The 23,326-nt window shown below is 38.6% G+C and overlaps 3 protein-coding genes across 3 annotated transcripts; 1 reads left to right on the top strand and 2 right to left on the bottom strand.

Moving 5' to 3' along the window:
* Positions 1–7,429: 7,429 nt before the first annotated feature.
* On the bottom strand, positions 7,430–9,600 carry LOC140933207 (uncharacterized). The gene has a single exon (XM_073382718.1). It carries the CDS (start codon positions 9,555–9,557, stop codon positions 8,172–8,174), a length of 1,386 nt encoding a protein of 461 aa, XP_073238819.1. The 5' UTR covers positions 9,558–9,600; the 3' UTR covers positions 7,430–8,171.
* Positions 9,601–10,938: 1,338 nt separating this feature from the next.
* Positions 10,939–13,699, top strand: LOC140933208 (uncharacterized). The gene is made up of 2 exons (XM_073382719.1): positions 10,939–11,182; positions 12,852–13,699. The coding sequence occupies exons 1-2, from the start codon at positions 10,939–10,941 to the stop codon at positions 13,505–13,507; spliced, it is 900 nt and encodes a 299-aa protein (XP_073238820.1). The 3' UTR covers positions 13,508–13,699.
* A 3,543-nt stretch (positions 13,700–17,242) lies between these two features.
* Positions 17,243–23,287, bottom strand: LOC140933210 (V-type proton ATPase subunit e-like). Its single transcript, XM_073382721.1, has 4 exons — positions 23,128–23,287; positions 19,993–20,040; positions 19,645–19,779; positions 17,243–18,057 (listed from the first exon to the last, which is right to left on the bottom strand). The coding sequence occupies exons 1-3, from the start codon at positions 23,241–23,243 to the stop codon at positions 19,674–19,676; spliced, it is 270 nt and encodes an 89-aa protein (XP_073238822.1). The 5' UTR covers positions 23,244–23,287; the 3' UTR covers positions 17,243–18,057; positions 19,645–19,673.
* Positions 23,288–23,326: the final 39 nt, after the last annotated feature.

Consider the following 23,326-nt stretch of genomic DNA (forward strand, 5'->3'; position numbering starts at 1 on the left):
AAAAGGGTCAAAAAGTGAGTTTGTTTAAGCGTCATCTGGGGCAAGTGACCCGGCTATGACCTCTGAAAGGGGAGGTGCCAACCGAAAGAGATACCTTTTTTAGGCTTCAGGAATTTAAAATGGTATGGTTTTCACTATTTAAAGTATATGAAAGGGTAGGGAAATCGTCATTGCGGACTGTGAAAAGACCTTAAAGACCTAACAGTGTATTTTATAACTGTAAAAAAGCCAAGAATACTTCTTGGTGAGTGATTAATTCATATTTAAAAGACGCCGCATTTACAGCAGTTAAAGAGTAACCGCATTGAAACTAGGAGAATGAAAGGGGTACGAATTGTCGGTGGAAAGGTATAGGAAACTGGTGCTATTTCTGTCCCAAATAGAATCTTTAACCAATCGTAAGAACGCTTGTTCACCCAAATGATCCCAGAAGTCGTTGCGGCGAAAGGTTGTACCCAGTCATCCTGAGTGAGGAATTTATATGGTTGAAGAACTAAAATGTTAATTAAAACTTCTTTATCACAGTCTTACTCTGACCCAACTAGTACAAGAAATATCTGACTTCCCTGTAGAGAACTCTAATTCTTCTGGAGCGTATTAGAAAATTAAAGAAGGTGTGATCAGGGGCTTTCTCATTTTTGTCCTGAATATTGTAACACTTAGCTGCCCTCAAAATCCTGAGAAGCGAAAACCTCTCTGCCCACCCTTTCAAATCAAGGAAAGAAAATGCCCCTTTTTTTTGTCTTCGTGGACTTCATCTTTGGTTTCGAGTGCTTTTCCATTTTTTATTCTGTGCATGGTTGTAGGTCTCAGAAGATGCAGCAAAAGCAGCCAATTCCGTTCAAGATATCCTTGAGTCAGCACATTAGCTGGCTGTATAAAACCGGCATAGATTTTGCCGTTCTTTTTTGTACGCTTTTGACTGGGTACGCTTCAAGAATTACCTCTGAGCGCCCCAGGAGCGTCGAAAGTACCCCTTTAGCGCCCCTTCCTTCCTTCCTCCTCTATCAGAAGCTGTGGTTGTTCCGAGAGTGTTTAAGGTGACTCGACCCAGTTTTTTTGGGGGGGTACCATCCTACTTTGAAGCTCTCTGGTATCCCCACCTTTACTTTTATCGTAAGTATAACACATAGAATGGATAACATATAGATCAATTTGTCATTATACAGCATTCTTGTTCAGCACGCGTGCAATGACCGCGCTTGGCTGACTTCCGAATATGATAATTTTGGTACAGTGAGACAGGCCATCGCGTGATACATAGAGGTTTAAGGTGGCTCCGTAATTAATACAAGAGCATTTAGCTGTGACAAATTTTCCGTCATAACTTTTTCGATTTTAACGCGATGGCTACGAAACTTTGCAAATAACAACAGATATCATTCGGCAATGATACGGAATATTCCGATTTCATTGATGGTAAATATTTCTTGAGAAATTAGCGCTTAAAAGGACCCCACTGTTCAAAGAAAATCGCCTCGAATAAAAAAATTTGCTGATATTTTTTACTGAAATTTCTGGTATCGGCTTTCATTGATATAAGAAATATGCCAGAGGAATTTCAGAAAAATCGTTGGAGCAGAAGTCCGTAACTGGACGTCGCTCAAAATTCAGCTGTGAAATTGTTTTGGAATTTCAGAAATAAATTACTATCAGGTAGAAGAAGCCACCAGTTTGAATTTTCGGGACAAGTAAATTCAACGTTTGCTAATTCACAAAACAAAAGCCGATTGCCTATGGTGCTATTCTTTAAAAGGTACTTTTTAGTTTTAGAAGCACTATAAATTGCTCAAAACCTTGCTCTGAAGTGGAATGACTTGTTCTTCGACATTTTTAAAATATCCCTTGGCAGTTTTGACTCAAACTCTTGCTGGATACATTTTGATGTATTGCAATGCATTTTCAACGACTTTTACTGCTGTTCGTTGCTTCCAAGTCAGGAAAAAAGTATTGAGGTTGGACGCTACCTCGTACCAGAGCTCAGATAGAACAGTCCAGCACCTTTGTTTATAACTACAAAACGAGCACGAGCGGCAGTTCTGCGAGGAATTCGCACCTCACCCAGGGGGGACGAACGACAATGATGACCATGCCCGTGAACCTAATAACATCACAAAGCAAAATAAAGTTATCGCAAAAATACTGCCCGTGAATAAATTTACAACTCTGAAATTTTTGTCATGACTCCTTCCTTCAATAAATGGGTATTTTTTTTCTTGATTATTGTGTTTTGCTCTGCAATACATGTTTATACAGATCGGTTCACAGACATGGACATCATTGTCATTCGTCCCCCTGGCTGAGGTGCGAATTCGTCGCAGAGCTGCCGCTCGTGCTCATTTTCTGGTCATAAACAAAGGTGCTGGACAATTCTATCTGAGCTTCGATACAAGGTAGCTTACAATCCCAATACCTTTTTCCTGAATTGGAAACAACGTACAGCAGAAAAAGCCGTTGAGGATGCATTGCAATACATCAAAATGTATTAGGCAGGAGTTTGAAACAAAAATGCCAAGGGATATTTTAAAAATGTCGAGGAACAAGTCATTCCACTTCAGAGCAAGGTTTGGAGTAATTTATAGTGCTTCTAAAACTGAAAAGTACCTTTTAACGAATAGCACGATAGGCAATCGGCTTCTGTTTTCAGAATTAGCAAACATTGAATTTACTTGTCCCGAAAATTGAAACTGGTGTCTCCTTCTTCCTGATAGTAATTTATTTTTGAAATTCCAAAACAATTTCACAGCTGAACTTTGAACGACTTTTGGTTACGGACTTCTGCTCCAACGATTTTTTTGAAATTTCTCCGACATATTTATTATATCAATTAAAGCCGATACCAGAAGTTTCGGTAAAAAATATCAGCAAAATTTTTTACCAGACGCGATTTTCTTTGCACAGTAGGGTCCTTTTAAACGCCAATTTCTCAAGAAATATTTACCATCAATGAAATCGGAATATTCCGTATTATTGCCGAATGATATCTGTTGTTATTTGCAAAGTTTCGGAGCCATCGCGTTAAAAACCAAAAAGTTATGACGGAAAATTTTTCACAGCAAAATGCTATTGTATTAATTACGGAGCCACCTTAACTCACAATTTTTAATCAATTCTCGTGCTTCTTGTGCCTTTGCAAAAAAATCAAGAAGTGCCACACACTAAATCTACTTATACTATTAAAAAAATATCATTTTTTCATAGGTTTAATGCAAGCCAATAATTAAACCAACTCGTGACGGGAATCCCTTCTATTTTCTTATACTAAATTATCATACCTCGGTGAGCATTCGAAAGACAGCCAAGCGTGGTCATTGCACGCGTGCTGAACAAGAATGCTGTATAATGCAGGGGCGGATCCAGGATTTTTTTTAGGAGGGGGTGCACTCGTCTCTTGCTCTACTTCAACACCAATAAATCACATAGTTTCTTTTTTTTTTTTTTTTGCAGAATACCAGTTGTATTAGAAAACCGCAGGTCATCTCAGGGGGGTGGGGGGGGGGTGCGCACCCCCTGCACCCTTCCCCTAGATCCGCCCCTGTAATGACAGACTAGAAACAATAGACAACTCCCAAAGCACAAACTCAGCCAAAACGCTAAAAATCTTCAATGTTTACTCAAGTTTGGGCTTATAGAAGGTAATGTCACAGTTTTTCAATGACCATGAAATTCAGAGTCCGGGTAGTTAGTTAATCAATTGTGGTCCTGAAAAAATTTGAAGGAAAAAAAACTACGAATTTTTAAGAAAATGCTTTTTTCGTGAGATTGACTCTTAGACGCCGACAAACGTCAACAAATAGCGAAAACTATAATTTCTATATGTTTGCTTTGCTCGAAATCGCGCGCATTTACAAGGCCCTAAAGCATTTTGCTGACTTGCAAGGACCCATCTGTTATAAGGATGCCCAAAATACAGAGATGAATCTCATAGTTTATTAGATATAATCAGTGTAAAGTTTGCTTATCATTTTCGCATAAATTATGACCTAAATTTGGAAACTGCTGAATTTCTCGAACTGGGTCTTTGCAATTTGGTGAAACTCTGTTCAGCGCAAGGCACTAATGCGCACTATGTGTAGCCGAGAGATTTTCACGAAAAAATGCTGGCAACAGCAGATTTTCGACTCAGACCTTAAAGGGGCGTGGCATTATAACCACGTGACATTTACTCCGATCGCCAAAAATTTTATGTTATATTGTAGATTGATCTATATGTTAGAGCGGTTTTCATTTGAGTGTCGAAAAGTAATTGGTTTTGCACTTTCTACACGATGCGATTGGCTTAAAAGATTCGCGCCACCTTTTCATGCAATCAGAGGTAAAACCATAGCCAATTGTGACGCGCTCGCATGCATTTTCCCGCGCTTTGCGTCAGCCACATGTAATTAGAGCGGTTTTCATTTGAGTGTCGAAAAGTAATTGGTTTTGCACTTTCTACACGATGCGATTGGCTTAAAAGACTCGCGCCACCTTTTCATCCAATCAGAAGTAAAACCAAAGCCAATTGTGACGCGCTTGCATGCATTTTCCCGCGCTTTGCGTCAGCCACATGTAATTACTTCGAGTTTTGATTGGTTCAATGTATTGTCTGTGTCCTATGTGATTGGCCAGAGTAATTACTTTGGTTTTGGTTTTACGACACTCAAACGAAAACCACTCTATCCATTCTATGTGTTATACTTACGATAAAAGTAAAGGTTGGGATACCAGAGAGCTTCAAAGTAGGATGGTACCCCCTAAAAAAAACTGGGTCGAGTCACCTTAATAGGGTTGTTATGCCGGTGATTCGGGGGTGTTTCAGGGGTGTTCCGGGGATGTTTGGGGGGTTTTCTGATGGATTTCGGACCGGTGTCCTGATTTTACTCAACCATGGAGCTCTTGCCTCGTGATCCTTTTCCTAGTTATTTCTTTATGGGTACTAACTTGACGGTCAGGAACGTCAGTTATTAAAGTAGACCAAACAGAAGGAGCAGAGTCAATGTCTGGAATCTCATCGATCGAACGTCGTGCAGTTAGCTTGGCACTCTCATTAACAAAATCATCTTTGCAATTAATATCGCTAATGGCATGTGAGCTCAATAGTGTTTGAGGGAGTTTTCTTCACCCACCATACACCAACTTAACAACTCAGAAAGTCATTGAGTGATCTAAGTCTTGAGGACATGGTTCAAATTCCTATCCTAGTTCGAATCTTTCCTTTTTTTCAAGTTTCAAGGATCTGAAATGACCCTTTACCGGTGTCACCAAATGGTAAGCTAAAGGTACTTGTTAAGATCAATTTATCATTCTGAATTTAGTCAATCTGCAAGCGCTTGCAAAAATCAACCTTAAACTCGCCCACAAATATAAGGCTCCAAATTTACATTAGAAAGATATGCTGTCGGGCATTAGCATTGCCCTGGTATTCGTTCCTTTATAAATACTGCAGTCACACGATATGGGGCTTTTCATATAATTCCGAAATATCGAAGTTTGCGAAGGATTTCTATGAAACTTGACAGTTTCAATTAATTCAGTCAGCTTGATACTTTGATCCATTAAATGGTGTTTTTGTTTTAGCGAAAGGTTATTTAATTTTTTTTTGGTGTAAAAAGGTCCACAGCATTTCGTGGCCGCCAATATAGTGCTTCCCGTGATTGATAACTGAAACTGCTCGTTGCGAAAGCAGATTATTGGAAGTAATCGACCGTCCGGTCAACCCGTTGCTTCAAAGAAAGGGATGGGGGGGTCCCACCAGCGATCATAAGGGCCCATATAGCTCGAAAAGAACATGCAAAATGTATCAGTTTCTTCTTTCGACACCATACTGGTCTGTAGTTGTAGCGTTTGGCTTTAAGCAACAGCAATATAGTTTGAATAACGTAACTGTTATCAGACTTACGTTATTTGCCGAGTTCGGTTTAGGTACACGATGATTTACGCTGCCGTGACTGGAAGTGACCCAATCAGGTTCATTCTTGAATTGGGCTCTTCAAGTAAAGGCGTTGTTTGGAATTCGATTTTGTTAGCATATTTCGATACTTAAGACTTTGATTCTCATGCAAAATAATGCGGAGATAATATAAGATACATAGTCCTAATGTATAGTATTTGACTGTTTAGATTAATTTTATTCTGAAAGATATTTACCTCATTCTTTCAAATCATTTAGGTATACAAAAGGGGGGCTGACGTTGAGCTGAGATAGCATTTTATGACAAAACTCTCGCGAAATGCAAATCAAAGCTTGCCAAATAATAACAATACAAAGTTGTGAAGTTCGTTCTGTGGATATACGTACATTACAATTTACCGTGAGAATGCGGCAATTGTCCATCATGATGTACAACGTGGACGAGAAAAAATAAGTTCGACCAAATAATCTATCAAACGACGTGCATTATTATAACACACGCTGATATCAACACGATCTCAAGCTATTTTCTCTTTACCCGAAGCCTATAAAAATATACTTAAAGAAAAAAAAAATGATTGGTTTGGCTAGAGAGGTTTTTTTGGTTTGCAAGATACATCCAGCAATGAAAAAAGGGAATCTAGAAATTAAAAAAGCAAATTTAAGTGGCATTAATCTAAGACTAATCTACTTTTTGGGATTTGATGACTGTCTTTTAAATACCTTTGAGGTTATAAAGATTACTCTTTTTTATTTTCTCAGTAATATATTGGTGTCGTATGGTAAATTACTTTAATTTGTTTTCTAGTCACGGCCGAACTACAGAAGAAACCTAGTGGTTGATGACATTGATGCACTCGTATTGAATGAAACTAAACTAAGTATAACCGTGACTCTTAATGAATCAATAATTGTATCAAACGGATATAAGGTTCAAAGGTGAATGGTTAGCAGGAAGCAAATTTTCAACATGATCCATGTTGTTTAATTGCTTTTGGGCAAGCACGTCGGAAAAAGTTTAAGCTAGTTTAGATTACCCCCCGGGGGTGGTACTTTAGGAATTTCTGGGTGGGGATGTGCCGCTGGGACCCTGGAACCCTTAACCTATACTAGAGCTAGTTCAGCTGAATTTTGCTATCCTATACTAGAGTAAACTCTCCAAGTTCCCCCTATTCTAGAGTAGCTGTTTTCCAGAAACTACTGAGGTCACTAGCACAGTCTAGCCAAAACAAAACCTTATACCACAATCCCTAGTCTAGATAAAATCTTCAGCCAACTGAACAGTTTCCTAAAAAATGATACCCTATTGTAGACCCAAGCGCTCTGATTTATATACCCTATCATAGAGCAAACTGCTTGAAAACCATACCCTTCACAGCGGGCACTACCTATATAGCCCATATATGGCAGTACCCCCCACCCCTGGGATTACCCTTCCTGTTTAAGTGCACATGACTGCACAAAACTGAATGGAGATTTCTTTGCGAAAATTTTAAATCATCCACAAATAAATCGAGTACACGGGATCAGACAGCCCAATAAGTTATTAAAGACAAAAGTCTTTATTTCCACATAACACGCAAGCTTACTTTTAATTACTGAACCGGAAAGTCGGCATATTGCAAGTTTTAACATAAAATCTTTAATATATCAGTCTCTTCATCCTGCTCTTCACGCATGATCATACTTTGCAATTGTCGGTTTCGGCTTTATAGTTAGGGGGCATTTCTACAAGCGTGCATACTTCTTTTCAACTCACACAGAGGATGTTTTAGACAACATAGATAAGCAAATAACTAAAGTAATATAAATCTGCATAAAAGACTGCTCAAATATAAACGGAAAAATTCCGGGAAAACCCAAAGTCCGTTGGGCTAGAGTTTTTCCTCCTGCTTGTAACAAAGTAGTGAGCTAAGAGTTTATGTCAATGCTGCAGATTATGAACTAAGTTTATTTCTCAATTGTCTCATTTCTAACCCTTCACTGTGAAACAATTGTAGTCAATTTTCAGGCAAAATCTGAAGGATTAAAATACTCGGTTGGCTGCACTGCGTGCACTCAAACCCCGATTATGTTTAAAACTACCAAAGAAATTGGATAAATGATGCGAAAAAAAAATTATTGCCTTAACAGCTTTTTAAGGTCTAATGTGGCCGCTTTAATTTTCCAGAAGACCAGTGGGATTAAGATCAACATAAGTAAAAGTAACTCAAATGTCAACACGCATATGAAATCACAGTTCAATGTTCTTCAGAATACTCTCAGTTCAATGTTCTTCAGATTAGTCAGATTCACCGCTCTTCTCAGTTTGGCGATGAACAGTCGCAATTTTGGCCCTTACTGGAATATTGTCGGTATCCAGACCTGGTGTTTGACCACGAGTATCAAACTCAATTTTCACTTCAGGTCGGAAAATCAGGCAGTGGGTGGAACCACCAAAGTGGAACATACCGAGCTGGTCTCCTTTCTTGACTTTTTCTCCCTCTTTAACAGTGATATCGTTGGAAGACACTTCTGACATACCGATTGCTACGAAACACATCAATCCAATATCAGGATTATCAGCCAAAATGTAGATTATCCCTCGAGCAGCTACCTGGGCCAGGTATCCTTGAGACATGTTGGGCGATGCGGGGTCGTCCTTAATGTTATAGGTCTGCGAGTAGTAAGAGCCATCAACAAGTTCTGTCTTGAAGATGGTACCCGATACTGGGCTGTGCCATCGGTGATAGCTGGTGGCGCTGAGAAACGCTTGGTAGACGGTCCCGCCATGAAATTGCAAGGCCAGGTGATTCATGTTCAGCATGAAGTCTAAGGAGTACAGTTGCCTCTTAATCCAAAAGTAGTCCCTCTTTTTGACGCATGTAGCTATCTGGTAAGGCGCCGACTCACAGGCGTTGGCAACAATGTAATCATCGTCAGGACATTCTACTGGGCGAATTCCAGGGCGAAACTCTCTGGTGAAAAAATCATCCCATGACTTGTAACCATAATGAGGGGCATCTGGATCGCATTTAAACTCCTCAACAAAGTTTGGCATTGCTTCCATTGCATCCTCACCAAACCAACCATGTCGAGGATCGTCACTCAAAACATAGCAGGAATCTGGACTGGACAGAAAATCCGCCCAATAATTGAGAATATTCTTGAACAACCTGTTGACCTTGTCGTTCAGGAAGGCAGCAAATCCAGCGGTGGTAGCCATGGGCCAGTTCAAGATGACATTGATGGGGAAGCCAACCAATCCAGTCTTGTTGAACTTAGGAGCTATTGTCATGATGTAGTCGATTATTATTATCATCAACTGCCAGGACGGAATTTTTGTTCCTTCTGACGTATCACCAGGGAGATGATACTGTTGCCAGAACATCTGATGGAAAAACATGTTGATCTCGGGGTCGGTGAGAATGGCATTCTTCAAATCGTCAACTGGTTTGTGAAGACAGAGATCTTTATCTGTATATTTGGCTCTAGTATCTGCAAGTGGAAGTCCAGCAAGGGCTTTGTCTTCATCGTGAGCTGGTGGATGAAGAGCCATTAGCATGTCTAACTTTTCTTTGTATTTACCGCTTTGGCACTCTTTGATGACACCTGCAACCCATTGGTCAATGATTCTCCTGTCGGGAGGAAGCCATTGACCAATACGAAAACGTCTCTGTGAGCTCATGGTTTATTGGTGTAGCGTGTAGTTCGCTGCTAGTTTTGTTCAAAATGATTAACTCCCAGCAAGCGAATCTGCTTTTAATCGCAATTTTGAATATTTGCACATGCGCGGTTGCACTGAAATGGGTGCGTGCAACTATTTGTTTTGTTTGTTTGCCAATATACCTCTGACTGTTTTTTTTTGTTTTTTGTTTTTTTCTGGTAGGTGATAACCAATATTTATCAGGGTGCAAGGTCTCAATCACGCTAAGACGAAAATCAGGGCATTAGGGTATGGAGTATAAGGAAAATATTTAGTATCCCGAAAGCAAAAGCTGTGATTTAAAAAAACATTTAACTCGCTCTGGTGAACATAGTGCCCTGTCTGATGAAACTTATTGCTAACATACTAAACGAATATTTTTCAACTATTGGACATCTGATATTCCTGAAGTTACAACGACCCTTTCCAATGTATCTCGACCCCACTTGCTTTTTGATCCAGTTACACCGCAGAGGTCGAGACGTGAGAGACGAAACGTATTAGTTTTGTTACTATTTTAAAACATGTCTTAAAAGGCTTTTAAGAGAGATTGATAGAGGGTTGGTATTCTTAGACAAGTCGGTTCTTTCTCTCTTTTATTTTTCTGTCTTTCTCTGCAGAACTTAACGAATGATTTTAGTTGAGAGGCTTCGTCGCGACCTGCGTTTGCGCAAGATTTGAGAATGTTCTGATATAAGTACCCAAGAAAAGTCTGCGTTTGTGCTCGTGCAGCAAAAACATGGATCGCCAAAAACAACAAGAACAACTGGAGCGGATTAAGGGGCGTTTCGGGGGCTTGGTTTTAAGCCGCCTTCTTCTAAAACTGCTGCACGTTTGTCACGTATTATTTGCGGATCGTTCAGTTAGTCCCACAAAATCGGTTCGCTGTTTTGTCTAGTTCAGCTGTTCAGTCCACGCCACTCTACCTTGGTGCAATGCAAAGTTTCGGTTATATCAAAAAATCCGAGCGAGCCTCTTTGTAACTCGATCTATTTCTTTTTATCGCATCTTCTTTCAACTTGGCGCAAACAATCTTTGTTTCTCATCATTTAGCCGTGAAACTAGGACTCCGAGGGGTTTACTCCAGGACCTCCCCAGATACTCATACCCTTCTATACGGGGAAGTATAGCAGTACTGCTCGGGATTTTAACCCCCTCCCCCGGCCCCCTAAGATCTTGGCGGCGGTGGTGACGCTAGGAATTTACTGGGCCTTTATAAAAAAAAGGCTAAAATTCGTCTTTTGCCATCCCCCCCGACCCCCAACAATCCCCCCAACTTCCCCAAATTTGGCCTTGCTTGTTACCAGGCTTTGGCGGTTAACGACGTAACGCCTGTCGAGTCTTGTTTCCTGAGCTAGTTGAGATGGAAGGACCAACTTTTGAGGAATTTAAAGATTGTGCTATCACTTTAGCGGGTCTTGTGGGTTTACAGTTGCCATGCCTTGTTTCTCGAGTATCACCAAAGTCCCCTCTTGCTCAACTTCAGTATCTTGGTTTCCCCTTCAACATGTCTGCGGTGACCTTGAACAAGCACTTTTCTTTCTCGCCCGAAAATCTCAATCAAGGACGTTATCACACGGTCGTCACTAATCTTTTTCATCATGCCGGTAAGGCTGAGTGTCATTTAACTACAGATAGTAGCAGGCCTAATATCAACTCGCTTATTCGCCGATCAATTCAAAACGTCAACATCCCCTAGCAGGGTGGGCGTAATGTTGAAGTTGATCGGTGCATTATTAAATAGATCATGGCAAATAATTTATCTATTAATCAAGGCCAATATTTTAAGGATTTTGTAATTATCCAAGTATCAGATGGAGCGTGTTTAGCAGGAAGACAATACTTGTGGTTGTGAGCTTAGAAAAGAGTCTAAATTGACTTCATCAAAAGTGTGAGGGCCCAGGGAGGTATCAGTGGGGTCATAAATTAAAGCCAAAAAGGTCCTTGAAATCGGAAGTGACACCCAAACTTTCCCGGGAACCTAAATTACAGCAAAATTCGTTGTATTGTGCTGCGCGTATTGCAAACTTCGAAGGGATTTTGGGTTTTCTGTTCTGTCAATCATTTTAGTGAAGGCAAGGTTAATAGAAATCACAATAACATGCTCTCCCAGCTTGGCTAAGAATGACTGTAGACTGTTCAATAATAGCGAAGGAAATTGCGATGGTGAGAAGATTTTTTGTTGAAGGAAGGAAGCAAACATTGATTTATTCTTGCAAGTGACAAGAATGAGAAAGATCAGAAAAATCTGCGAGGCAAACTTAACTAGTCGATCATTGCCTGAAACAGGACGATCACAAAGCAACGAACCTTGAACACGAAACAAAACGGATCAAAATCCACCAATCGCGAATCACAAACCGTGACCTAAACATGTGTTTCCTAAGAGGTCCGCTAAGATGATTGACGGAAGAGAAAACCCAAAAATCCTTCAAAGTTTGCAAAACGCACAGTGCAATACAACGAATTTCGATATAAACCCAAGAAATTCCCACTCTAAATTTCAAGAATGATTGCATCAACATTGGGACTTGAATCCAGGGCACACTGATGGGAGGTGAGATGCTCTCACCACTGCATCACCCTTACTCTAATAATTATCAGAATGTCCACTTAAGTCTGGTTCAATTATCATACCAAACTCATCTTTAACCTATTATAAGTATTAAAATTAAGTTTGAAATTGGCATGATGTCTGAGTCGTCATGCCAAGTACCTTGTGCTGAACTCAATGCAACGAGCCATCATATATATTAATTAATAATATATGATAAATTGTCGCCTTGAAGTTATCACAAATTATACTAACCTTGATGTTTGAATCAACTGTATATTAACCAAATTTGTCTCGAGCTTATTTTAATATTCTTTTGAGTTTGGTACAATGATAGTACATTATTTTGTACCAGGCCTCACAGGAATGAAAAATACAGTTTATGGAAAGTTCAATAATAAATTATTATTCAAATTGGTCAAGGTGGAGGCCCTGCCAGGGTAAATTTCGACAAGTGACATGGCCCAAAACGTAGCAACAGTGCGTAAAATGAAATCGCGACAAGAGACAATCTCCCTCTGCCAAATTGCGACAGTGACGGCTAAGCCGACAGTAAGCAACAAGCATTTATAAACCCCGACATGAGACGTTTTAAAATTCAGACGGGCGACATGGGACCACCCCCTGGCAGGGCCTCAAGGTGGCCTTACTGATTGCTTACGAGATTGTCCTTGAACAGACCAGCTTTGACCATATTGTTAATACCACTATACCTTTCACAGATGAACAACATCTTATGAGCAACTTGGGGGTACTCTTACCAGATGGATATCGCATCCACAGGAGATTTGGTCGCATGCACTTGTTAGGTGTATTTCTTGGGGGAGGAGTGGCAGGAAATCTTTCTCAACTTTGTTTTTACATTTTTCATCAAATGAGATGGGACAATTTTCTACCATCTCCAAAGTCATGGGGAATTCTTGGAGATTATTTCGGAAGTAAAGCTGAAACCATTCAGACTATAGCAATGGATAAAATCTACACTTCAGTGTATGGGAATGCTCCGTGCATCGGTGCTAGTGCTGCAGTGTGCTCAATAATTGCTGTTGAAACTTGTGCCAGTGTTGTTTCATTATATGACAAGTACATGGAACTGAGGAGAAGACGAAGGATGGGAAGAGCCAATCAAGAGTGGGACACTCGTGTAATGCAGCAAGTAATATATGAAGTGTGCCATTTAGGACTGGTAGTTGGAATCGTAATCAATGATTTGTTGCCCTTACTTGCTAGTGCAGAGTCTGGCAAAGGAATTATTGATTCTCTTATGGCTTATCAGACACATGGAATTGGTCATGCTGCACACCTTGGTGGTTTCGTATTTGGTGTTGTTTATTATATAGTTATGTTGTCAGGCTACAGAGGGCTGTTTTTCAGGTGATTTCACTATAGTAAATAGAATGAGAGGTGTTTTAAATCAAGATATTTTATCAAAACAGTTGAATATTATTTTAAAGTTACGGTGTATTTAAAAGACTATATCTGTATGTGTTGCAGAAATGACAGTCCCACAAAAATAACCAATATACCGTAAAATTCCGAAAATAAGCCCCTCCATGTATAAGCCCCTCCAAATATAGCTCCCCAAACTCATAACGCAAAAAACCCTCTGTTAAATCACGCCTCCAAATATAAGCCCCCCGGGAGGCTTGTACTCGGAAATTGCACTCAAATACAAAGTAAAACAAAGAAAACACGGTAAATTTCCTTCCATTTATAAGGCTAGCCCAATTGATTTTGAAACACAAATTTCCCTTCGTAGATGAGCCTCTCTGAATATAAGCCCTTCCAAAAATAAGCCCCTCAAAAAGGGCCTCTGAAAAATATAGGCCCCAGGGCTTATTTTCGAAATTTTATGGTAATATGATAAATCATAAACAAGAAACTGTTTGATGGATAATTTATTGAAATTGGCTAAATCTTTGCATGGGAAATATCTGTGACATTCATGGAGAAGTCTTGTAAGTCTGCCACTTTCTGTCAAGAAAGATTTGACATCTTTTTAGCGTGGTTTTCACAAAATATATTTGTGACAACTCTGAGGGTTTTATGCACTTCAGTGTTATGCTGTCTTTTTCATCTAAGCTTGGACACATGATTAAATATAACATAAGACAACATAATGATAACTTATAACATATGACATGTTTCACAGCCAAACATTTGGAATTTGAAGTGTATTAGATGAATGTTCTCTGGCATAGTAAGGCCGGGGACTAATTGGCAGCTTAAAGGGTCTGTCTAGCCTCCCACGCAGATTTTCTTTTGGCTCTTCACACAATCCTTCCCAACAAATGTCTGCTGAAACAAGTGGTTAAAAATGCAGTCCAACCACAGCGCACCTCCAGACATGGGAGGTGCACTTTTGACCTTGAAAAATTTAATAATAATAATAATAATAATAATAATAATGGAATTTATATAGCGCTTATACATCTCTGTTCTAAGCGCTTTACAATGTGAAAAAGGACATAAGAATATCATTAAGCACAAGCTTACATATGACCCTACTGTACATATTGGGAACTGAATGTTTGGCTTTTTAGCGTACACATCTTAAAAAGGGAAGGAAAAAAAACAACAAACAAATATGATGAAACTAAATGTCATATACCTTTTTAAAAAGAAACGTTTTCAACTTAGATTTAAAAAGATTAACATCAGAACAAGCTCGAATTTCAAAGGGGAGCTTGTTCCATAGTCGGGGGGCAGCAACGGAAAACGCTCGCTGGCCATAAGTTTTCATGTTAAAATTTGGTTCTTCAAGGCGTAAATGATCCCTTGATGACCGTAATGTCCTTGATTGATGGTAAAATTTTAAAATATCTTCAAGATAACAGGGACCGGAGCCATTCAATGTTTTAAAAGTTATTAAATTTATTTTAAAAACAATTCTCTCCTCACCAGGAAGCCAGTGAAGATCTCTTAGAGACTCAGTGATGTGATCTTTTTTTTTTGAGACCGGCGATAATTCGAGCAGCCGCATTCTGAATGGACTGCAACTTAACTATGTCCCGTTTTTGGGCACCAAAAAGAAGAGAATTACAAAAGTCCAACTTCGAGCTAACAAAACTGTGAATTAGAATTTCTGTGGTACTTTTACTGATGTATTTTCTTATTTTAGAAATATTTTGTGTGTGATAGAAGGCACCCTTATTTTACTATTGTATTAACATGAGGTGAAAGTGACATTGTATCGTCAAAAATCACGCCAAGATTGCGAGCCTGTTGAGAGGGCCTGATGTTTTCCATGCCAACAGAAATCGTGGGAGGGGGCAACGAATGATGAAAACGGGAGTGCAGAAAGAGAAATTCTGATTTATCATTGTTAAGCTTTAACTTGTTGGCAGTCATCCACAAATTGATGTCTGCAACGCAGTTCTCAAGGCGTTGTTTTGCAGCCACTAGATCAGAGGTGTCATTGCAAGCAAAAGATGTATACGTATAAAGCTGCGAGTCATCAGCATAAAAGTGAAATGACAAGCCATGCTCACGAACAATATCACACAGAGGAGATGTATACAACAAAGTAAAGCATGGGGCCTAGGACCGAACCTTGAGGCACACCCCAATGAAGGGTTCGTACCGTAGATGAAGCGTCGTCTACCTTCACAAGCTGAGTACAGTCTGTAAGGTAAGATCGTAGCCAATCTCACTGAGCTTAACAGCTCTTTCAACAGACGTTCTTGGGGAAGGAAAGTGTGACAAAGCCGTAAGGATGTCTGCGTGGAAGGCTAGGATCTGTTATTAAAATTACACAAAAATGTATTCTTCCTCAACAAAATATTCATAGCAAGTATGTTGAGGTGTTAAGAAGAAGCCCTGGAGTTATAAAACTACAAAGACAAAATAAAATTTAATCAAGCAATATAATCTATTGGTTGTCAATTTTTTTTTCTTTTTCTTGAGGCAGCTCATAAGAACATTTTCAAAGCGACATTCCTATGTCAGAAACATTTAAAATGTTTCGCTTTCACACACCTGAGAAAATGATTCGGTTGCTATTGTTTGACCTTGAGTAAATGTAGCTTTAAGATGCCAGAAACTCATTGGCCCCTTGGAACTTCCACCTTATTGGTCCAACCAGGGGTTTCATATGAGGCCAGATGCCGGACACAACGTCCAGTGGCTTGACATGTAATGTCCGTAGTTCACACATGAGATTATTTTTTTAAGTGTTAAAATCGTTCCTCTTTTTCATATTTTGTTCATCAAAGACAGATATGATCCTTACTTTACTCACTCCATTATGTAATGCATACAATAAAAAAAAAGAAGATAATTCCTGTCATATATAATAAAATCATTATTCATCATTCACATCATTTTGGAATCAACTGAAGAACGAACACTGACTGCAAACCAAAAAGTATAATTCCCATTCAGGTATTTCATTTTTTGTGAACAATTTTTATGCCTTCCCAGTTAACCAATTCTAGTCTAGAGGAACACAGGGAATTGCATTTTGGAGAGTCCAATTTTAAAAATTTGGAAGGAAACATGCCCCCAGACCCCCCTAGAAGTTGGTGCCTCCAGCACTCAATGTTCGCACCTATGGCACAAACGGTGCAAGTTCGCCAGCTGAACCTCTACAAACCTGAACCTGCCCAACTCCCCTAGTCTACTGGGTAGGTGACTAACTAACAACTCCCCTTCAACTGAAATGGACAAACAAAGATACATACATTTTCAGGTCCCTGTATGAGCTATATTTTCAAAACAGATGAATAAACCAGCCTATGGAACTGGCATTACCTTATAAAATAAGAAAAATAAGCACAAGCAGCATTATATTGGTAATTTAAAAAATGAACCGTAGGCTACTTTATAGGGAGTACAAAATGAAACACCAATGTCGCGTTCCTAAAATAAAATAATATAATAAATAAAAGAGCTGTAACAATCAAAACAACAACAACAAAAAACACATACAAAAACATTAACTTTCTATTGCCAAGAATAATGTACTGAATGGGCATCACATCTGGATGGTACTAGTGATTTGATCTAATCGCAGCATAAAATTCCATCAGTGACTATGTTTAATGCTACTCGCCTGCTGTTGCAAATATCCAGCCCATTAAATGCATAACTGTAACTTTCAACAACCAGAAAGCCAACTTGTAAGAACTGAATTTTATTAAAGTCATCAATGAACATTTCAAGACAAAAAGGAAAGAAAATTCAGGCTGTATACAACAATGATCATTACAACTTAATTACTGAAACTGAAAGGGATCTACAATGATAGATATGCCCTTACAGACAATTGCTAAAATTAAATTTCACAATAAGGATATTTGTATCTCACATTTTCCTTAATAAGAGTCGTTTCCTAACTTTTTTCTTTCTTTTCCACTTAGCCTTACTTTGAAGGCCCCATTTCTTGGTTATGTTCTGTGATTTCAACTTTTTTGTGGACAAGACTTGTCCAAGACTTAATAGCCTTTAAATCACCACATTTTAAGTAAGAAAACCTTAAATCTTTTATCCATAAAACAAAAATGTTTAGCTCAGAACTTTTTGCAGTGTCCCCTAATGGATTCATAGTAGTATTTGATAGTTTTAATTTGAAACTTTTGTAATCAACTAATTAATAATAATACAACTTCATTAGATTGCATAACAAGTCAAGTATGATTCCGTAAGACATAAAAATTAGGCAAAGAATACGCTGCAAGCAGAGGTTTCTCACTTGCATGGCTTTTTAAAGCATTTACAAAGTCATTCCTGTGGCTTGTCTGTCTTAATGGCTTCAAGAGAGAAACCACTGCTTGCAGGGTAGGCAAAGTATTGCTGCTACTTGCTGACAGAAGTAATAACAATATGTGGGTCATATTAATTATTACACTTGACTACTCATTTTTCAGCTGTCTGTGCCAATGATAATTTAGAGAATTTACATGTGTAATCCATATTTCAGTATCCTTCCTGCAGAAAGAGAAACATAACAGTAAAAAACTGTCATCATAAGCAAAAGGTAATGTTTTAAATAATATTATTGTACATCAGACTCACTATGAAAAATCTGATTGGTCGAGAGCATTCAATCAATTCACAATAGCTTGTGAACTTGACATGATAAATGCAGTATCTGCTGCAGATATTGCATTTATCATATCAAGTTCAACGTCTGCCTGGTTACCAAGCCCCTTGGAGTGTTCTCCTCAGAAACAGAATGGCTGAATGGTCTTCTTTTGCCTATTGCTTAAAAAATGTATAATAAAACAATTATTGAATTCGGTTTTCGCATGATATCATGGATTATCAAAACCTCGTGTCTCTATTATCTGCCTCAGCCTTCGGCTTCGGCAGATAACACAGACCTCGGTTTTGATAATTCACGATATCATGCTCAACCTCATCCAATAATTGTTTATTACATACCCCTATTTACATTACTGCCAATCTTAGACATCCATGAACAACTGGAATATTTCATGATTGCTTATTGAATGTGCTATAGTGTATCAATATTAAAAAATAGATCAGAACATGTGAGCAAGCAACAAAATACTAATCACCATTGATGCTTGTGGTTTAAAGAGTTTCCCACTCCTAATTGGCTTTTTCCTTGCAACACAATAACATTCCAGAAATATTTCTGGTGTTTCTGAGACCCAAGTTTCACAGTAATAACGAACAGACAAAAGAAACTGTGCGGTCTGACAGAGGTCTGAGAGGTCCAAGATTAAGTATAAACACATGTGCAACCCAAGGAGCTCAATCAAGTTATAAACATGTGTGCTACCTGTACAAAACCCCACGATGCCACATGTTATGGTTGGTTGGGGTAGGAAATCTTCTTACATGCCACTAAATGTACGTCAATGGTCTCCTACAGTTTTTTAAACTTTTTTTAAGTCCCACAAGTGACCAAAATGAATTTGCTCCCAACATTATCCATACATTATCAAGAGAAAATGTGACGAGAATTAATAAAATTAACAGGAAAAAATCAACGGGAAAATCAGCATAAAAGGGTATTTTGCAGAATGCCGAACGCCAATGCTGAATGATTCCTGAAGTTTATCGATCGATTAGGGTTAGAAAACTGAGTGAATCAAGTTTCAGGTCGGTTTTCCCAGCATAATGACTCTAAATGGAACCTGAATCACTCAGTTTCCTAACCCTGATCACTAAACTTCAGAGTCATTCAGCATTCTACAAAATACCATGGTGCAGCAAAATGCTTTGATCACATATTAAATTCTCTTAACAAATCCTTTCAGAAAATATATATTCTGGAGAATTTGCACATGGATACTGGGGCTTAAAGGCTTAACTTAATCTGGTCATCCTGACTAGATTCATAAAGGTGGACTGGGTTGAAGGTGGCTGCAACATCATCAGTCATTGTCATTAACAATGCTGATCAGGACCACAGTCATGTGTACTGAAACTCAGTGGACTTGCAAGGTTGCAGATGGTTGTATTCAAAATCCCCTTCAATATCCTCTGTTACCCTATACAAGGATGCTAATTTAGTGAACTAAAGTGCAAAAGTCATGTACTTACTTTTTTTGTTACACGATTGAAATATTTTCCTACACAGTTCTGCCTCTCCATTCCTTCACAGCTGCCTTTAGTGCTTCTAATGACAGTTCTGGTCCAATAAGAGGATTAAGTTGACAGAAATAAGCACAAACCCAGCTTACATTCAAGTTAAGGAAAAAAGTCCTACTGTAACAGTAGTTAGCAAAGCCAGGCCACTTACACAGCTGTCACCAACATTTCACCTCAACATTTCATTCATCATTGTGATTTGTAATGTCACCAACTTGTGTGTAAATAATACTCAATGCAGGAACCTTTCATGAAACATTCTATTATATGTAACATGAACCTAAAAATATGAAAGGATACAATAACCAACAGCATACAGCAGTCAATACAAGCATGGTCTGTATAAGTCTGAAATGACAAAGAAAGCACAAGTCTGTTGTTATCCTTGCCAATATCACATTTCCCCATAAACCAGAGTGGTAAATAATTTTTGTTTCTTAAAGAACAAGAAAAAGTTGAAAATCGAAGTTGTGCTCGTAACAACATCATTGCACTCTTGAACATATTTCCGACCAAGCCACAATAAATTGTAGTTGGACAAGCCAGAAACTCTGCCTCGCATAGGATGAGTTGTATTCCTTTATAATGTGGTTTTCAAATATTCAGCTTCAGAATGATAATCTTTAATATTTGATCTGTCTAGTCCTCATGTCTGAGAGCATGCAGGATTTTTTCCGACACGGACAAATTTATATCAAACAATGTCTAAAGACCAACTGTTTCAACCCCAAAAAGAAAACTGTGTAATTCTGATTTGCTCTTATTATTAGGCTCAATGTAGTTCTTCATGGGCTTGCAGACTAACATTGGCCTTGCATGCCAGCAATCCCAGCTTTGAATCCAGCCCAAGTGATTATTCTTTCTTTGTTTTTTTTTAGGAGGGGGGTGAAGCTCATTCCCTAAACGTTGCAAGGTACAAGGATTGTCCAAAAACTCACCACTTATTCAGTCGAGAAAGTCATGTTGTGTGTGTTTCAACTTGTACAAGTGATAAAGTGGTGAGATTACCCTTTGAATTCATGTGATTAGTACAGGTGGTAAATGGGTGATATTTCAGAGTGATAATTCCATGAGTGTGCATTGGATATGAGATGGTAGATAGCCAATGAGGCACATAGCGCCGAGTTGGCCATAACCATCTTATATCCAACAAGTGCAGGTGGAATAATATTATTGTTTTATTCAAAACACCCGCAAAATATTGCAAATTCTTCGTGACTTCATTTGTAAACACAACTGATTTTCAGCTTGTTTTTAATTTTTGAGCAGATCCGTACAGTTACCATAATTATTTAGAGAGCCTGGTATAATGGCTCATATACCATGATGGCTAAGCTAATCGGAACTCTAAAATTGCATTATCCTACACTGATTCAGTTTTTCCTAATATGAGGTATCACATTGTCAAACTGCAACTCATTTGCACATGCAATTGATGGACTCATATCTTATTAGAGACACTTAGAATTTATGAGCAAAGTTGTTGAAAGGGGGGTCCTGTCAAGTGGTACGACTTGTACAAGTCATGCAACTGGTGAAATAGCATCTCATTCGAGACACTAAGAATTTGTGAGAAAAGTTATTGAGAGGAAGGCCCTGGCAAGTGATACATGTACGACTCATATGAGTCTTCACTTTATATTACTCAAACATATCACATTCACCACTTGAACCAATCGCACAACGTAACCACTCATATAGAAACCCCTTTTTCACTAGCATTCACTTTATCTTGGCAAATGTTTCCTGCCTGTCTGACAACTGGTAATAATTACTTGATCTTGCATAGCACCAATAGTCGTTATCTTTTTTCATTACTGTTAGGGGACCATCTCTCTATAGAAGAAAAGAGGTGTGCGAGCCAAATGACAAGTTCAATGTGATGAAAAAACAATGTCATTTGTTCGACAACAAAGAATGAAAAAAGTGCAAATACTGGTCATTTCTGGATGCATCTTTTAGACCATGTTTTTGGCTTGTATTACCTTTGATTGTGGAAGATTCCTTGAAATTACCATATAATTGCCCACATCCTTGGAAATTTTCACTTTAGATTATTTATAATTATTGCATTTGTTTAGTATTCATTTTTAGTAGCTTAGACTAGTATGTTTCTGTTCATTGCCAACATTTAGCATCTTAAAAAGATGATGAAAATTTAAGCAATCTTACAGTTTTTATTAAGGTTTACCCATACAATAATTAATGGTTAGCAAATTCATGAGCGCAATTGTAACATTATAATCTTTTTCCAGTTTTAAAATGGAAGGTATGCTAAGTTTCTGACTATTGTATGTACCAAAGGCAGTCAATGGTTACTGTGTAACCTGGCTAGCTAGCAGTTTTTTTAATTTTCTGGCCTCTCTCAAATGGTCCCTATGGCTTTCATGCCTGTACACAGAGGCTCCTTAAGAATTAATTGCCTCCTCATTTCTTATCTTGCCTCCAAGCAAGGTTGAGTCAATGCTTTTAGAGCGTCTTTTTAAACCATGCTGCTTGACAGGTTGCTCCTGGCAGACAGCACTTTTGTTAAACCCTGCACACAGTTCGCTTAACCCTTTAAGTCCCAATAGTGACCAACATCAATTTTCTCCTAACAATATCCATAGATTGTCAAGTGCAACATCTATGAGAATTAATCAAATGATCACAAAGAGAAAAATCTCTGATCTTTTATCAATTTCTCCCAACTAATTCTGTAAGGAAATGTATAGAGATCAGTTTGGAGAATTTTTTTGTGGATATTGGGGCTTAAAGGGTTAAGTGGATAAGCTCTGATTGGCTAAGCAGGAGGTCGCATGGGTTTAATCCCGGCCAGATCAATTCTCTGGATAGCCAGAGAGGACAGCTGACACTTGGTGATGCATCCAACAGTTTCCCCTCATATTGATGTCTAAGATGCAAGCGCAGAAATTGCATATTGATGCTGGTGATGTCTCACTACCCAGACCTTGGTACATATAGAGCTTCTGATTGGTTGAAAATTTTTCAGACAAGCCGGAAAATTATTTCAAGCCCTGTATTTCAAGCAGCCTTATATGTATAACTTGCTAGCTCAAGTACCGACAACCTGGAGTACCGCACAGGTTTTTGAAACGCCAGTCACTGTCAACAACAACAAACCTATCCAGGACTACGTTCACCCGGATGATCAAACTCAACCTAGCTACTTTTCATTTTGTTTGTATCAAATAATGATGATGGTTTAGCCTTCAAATCCACAGAAAATCTATAAGAGGCAACTCAACCTTTTTTACAAAATTTTTGTGAACAAGTCTTGTTTTCCACGCTCCCCATTAGTTACAAAAAGTGTTCTTAAATTATCATCTCCTTCATGAAGTACGCCGAGTACGAGAAAACTACATATTGAGATTACATTAAGCTCAGTAGCATTATTCTAGCAACTTGAAGACTACTTTACCCTTGCCCTATTACCTCTTATTCTGTCCTTTGATAAAGAAAGGAATAACACCACCTACAATGACCCATACGGCCGTTACAACGATAACAGGAACCACTGCCATAGCTTTTGCTGAACCGTAGCTCGCCATCTTGAATTATTTTGAAGGGACATCACACAAGTCACGTGAGTTTATGAATCAACCGGCAAAGAAGTATGGGAAAACTGGCACCA

This window comes from Porites lutea, chromosome 4 (assembly GCF_958299795.1).
Source record: "Porites lutea chromosome 4, jaPorLute2.1, whole genome shotgun sequence".
NCBI classification, from domain to species: Eukaryota; Metazoa; Cnidaria; class Anthozoa; order Scleractinia; family Poritidae; genus Porites; species Porites lutea.

Excerpts from the sequence above, each read along its gene's own strand:
- LOC140933207 (XM_073382718.1), bottom strand. The coding sequence starts at position 9,557 with ATGAGCTCACAGAGACGTTTTCGTATTGGTCAATGGCTTCCTCCCGAC.
- LOC140933210 (XM_073382721.1), bottom strand. The coding sequence starts at position 23,243 with ATGGCGAGCTACGGTTCAGCAAAAGCTATGGCAGTGGTTCCTGTTATC. Across the intron at positions 20,041-23,127 it reads ATCAAAGGACAGAATAAGAG|ACTTATACAGACCATGCTTG; the intron begins GTAATAGGGCAA and ends TTGTCATTTCAG. Across the intron at positions 19,780-19,992 it reads GCTGTATGCTGTTGGTTATT|CTGGGTTTGTGCTTATTTCT; the intron begins GTATCCTTTCAT and ends CTTGAATGTAAG.
- LOC140933208 (XM_073382719.1), top strand. The coding sequence starts at position 10,939 with ATGGAAGGACCAACTTTTGAGGAATTTAAAGATTGTGCTATCACTTTA. Across the intron at positions 11,183-12,851 it reads TAATCTTTTTCATCATGCCG|ATGAACAACATCTTATGAGC; the intron begins GTAAGGCTGAGT and ends TACCTTTCACAG.